The sequence below is a fragment of the Nanorana parkeri genome, unplaced genomic scaffold (assembly GCF_000935625.1).
Source record: "Nanorana parkeri isolate BGI_ZX_2015 unplaced genomic scaffold, ASM93562v1 scaffold10, whole genome shotgun sequence".
NCBI classification, from domain to species: Eukaryota; Metazoa; Chordata; class Amphibia; order Anura; family Dicroglossidae; genus Nanorana; species Nanorana parkeri.
The window spans coordinates 5,499,177-5,501,532 of NW_017306278.1; the positions used below are offsets into that span (position 1 = coordinate 5,499,177).

Genomic DNA, 2,356 nt, shown 5'->3' on the forward strand with positions numbered 1-2,356 from the left:
GGATATAATTGTAAGGTGAATTTGTATGTCAAAAGGTGGAATTGCAAAGAAAAATAACAAAAGAAAGCAGGGGATGATATTTTGGGACTAGAGATAGTTAAATAGTAAATGTATATAAAGTAAAAGATACATGTATCATTTAATTGTGTAAAGAATGATTGATCGATATAATGTTAGCTATACAAATATATAGATGTAACGATGATAGATAGGTTGATAGATAGAATGTTAGATATAGACTATGTAGATAAATGGAATGTTAGATATACTGTACAAATAGATATAACGATGATAGATAGAAAGATTGTTTGATATAAAATAGATAGATAGAAAGTTAGCTATAAAAAATAAAAAGAGATAATGATGATAGATAGAAAGAAAGATAGATAATAAATAGATAGACAGACAGACAAATAGATAGATAGATAGATAGATAGATAGATAGATAGATAGATAGATAGATAGATAGATAGATAAATCATAATGTGTCCATAACTTTCACCACAGCTGAATCCCAAAATTTAGCAAATAGATAGACACAGAGGTTTATAGATAGACTGATAGATAGTTACATTTACTGAAGGGATAGAGACTCTTCACTTAGCAAAGCGAATGTTTTCCTAGCTTAGTAAATAATATGGAACAATCAAAAATCCTGTTTTATTATATTTAATTTGCCTCCCACGTGATTACCAGTTCACCGTATTCACCATCATCCAATTTGCAAAGTGATTTCACTTTGAAAAGTGAACATTTAACTTCGCTAAGGGATACAACTTTATAAATCGATCACAATGAGTGGCAGCTGAACCCTGCGGTCAGTGTCAGGTAACCATTTTACTGACACATCTTTCAAATTTTACTTCCTAAAGTTGAACCCCAAAATAAAGTTTAGAAGTTGGGCGAAAGTTTGAGAACGCTTGGCGAAAGCTTGAGAAAACGCTGATTATAGTTTGCATAGAGCTCTGGTGAGTCTGCCCGGAGCTCTGACAGACCTGTCTATGATTACAGATCACTAAAAAAAAAAAAGAAGTGGGGACACGTTAGAAAAGTTGGGGTGAAGCTATGAACACTTTGGAGTGTTTTGCTCAAGGTTTGCAAACGTTCTGGAGCAAGTCAGCCAAAGCCAACGTTCCTGCAACTGCAAGCCTACGACCAACGTTTGCTAAACTTTTGAGAACTTTGCAATAGTTTGCTGAATGTTAAGCACACTATCCTGGAACTTAAAGCTACATTGATCGTTTGTTTAAAATTTAAGAAGTTTGATTAAAATAAAATAATCTGAGTAGTTAGCAGGGTTAGGGAGGGGTGCAGATGGTTCCTCTTACCGTAGCAGGGGATGAGAGGCTCTCCTGGGCTGTCTTGCAGTTTCAGGCTGTCTGAAGGAGATTTGCAGGAGCTGTTTTGCATGTAGATGTGGGATTGCTGCTGTTGGGACTGCTGGTGGTGGCTCTGGTACTTGGGGAAGTTTCCCTGGTTCTGCTGCTCCCTGGCGCTGCCATCCAACGTCTGGCACTCCTGAGGGTACGAGGTGCTCCTGGACTTGTCCCCAAAGTTCTGTCCTTTGCTGGCCAGGAAAGCGGGACTAAACTTATCACTGGGCTGGAATGCCCTAAAAGGCGAACTCTGGAGCTCTCTGACTTGCGGAGCCGGGCTGTAGTAACAATCCATGGTAGGGGGTTCACAATAAGACACACATGGATCAGTGGCATTCATTCCTAAAATAAAAGGCCTGGTGTGTCCTTAATTTTTGGAGGGGCACCAGCTCACTAGGAGTCTCTGCACTAGCTCCCTCCCCCTAAATCTTCTCTGGTTTCCTCTCTCTCTCTCTCTCTCTCTTTCTCCTCTCCAAAGTTTTTCCAACTCTCAGAAACTTTGCAGCTCTTCAGAAATGAGAAACTTTCTCTGTCAAGATTCTGCCTCTGGTGTCCTCTTCTTCTGGTCGCTGTAATGTGCCTCAAGTCTTCCCCTGTTCCTGCTCTTTCTCCTTCTTCTGTCTCTCTCCCCCTTCTTCTTCTCTGACTTGCCCCCCTCCTCCTCCCTTCTTCCTCAGTTCTGGGATCTCTAGAGAGTTGGCTTGCTTCTTACAGAAGATACCTTTTGGTCTTGTCCACATGCAATCTGCTTCTCAGTGTCCAGTCCACCAACACACAAGAGAGAAGGCAGCTCTGCCTGGCTAATAAGAGGGTGGTGACACTGGTGGGAGGGTGGGGGCAGATGGACCCATTAAACTTGCTCCATAAAAAAGCCTTTTAGATAAAAAATAAGGGGAAAGGACACATGACATTAATGTAATTAGAGGGGGGTGAATGTGTGATTGTGTGGAAGCATGGGGGATGCGAGATTGGTGTGGAAC

At 40.9% G+C, this 2,356-nt stretch overlaps 1 protein-coding gene across 1 annotated transcript in view; it reads right to left on the minus strand.

The window, feature by feature from the left end:
- Window positions 1–1,716, minus strand: part of ALX4 (ALX homeobox 4) — a 75,383-nt gene extending 73,667 nt beyond the window's left edge. Inside the window, exon 1 of the mRNA XM_018555242.1 lies at window positions 1,329–1,716. Coding sequence (XP_018410744.1) covers window positions 1,329–1,716 — 388 coding nt within the window. The remainder of the gene's footprint in view (window positions 1–1,328) is intronic.
- Window positions 1,717–2,356: the final 640 nt, after the last annotated feature.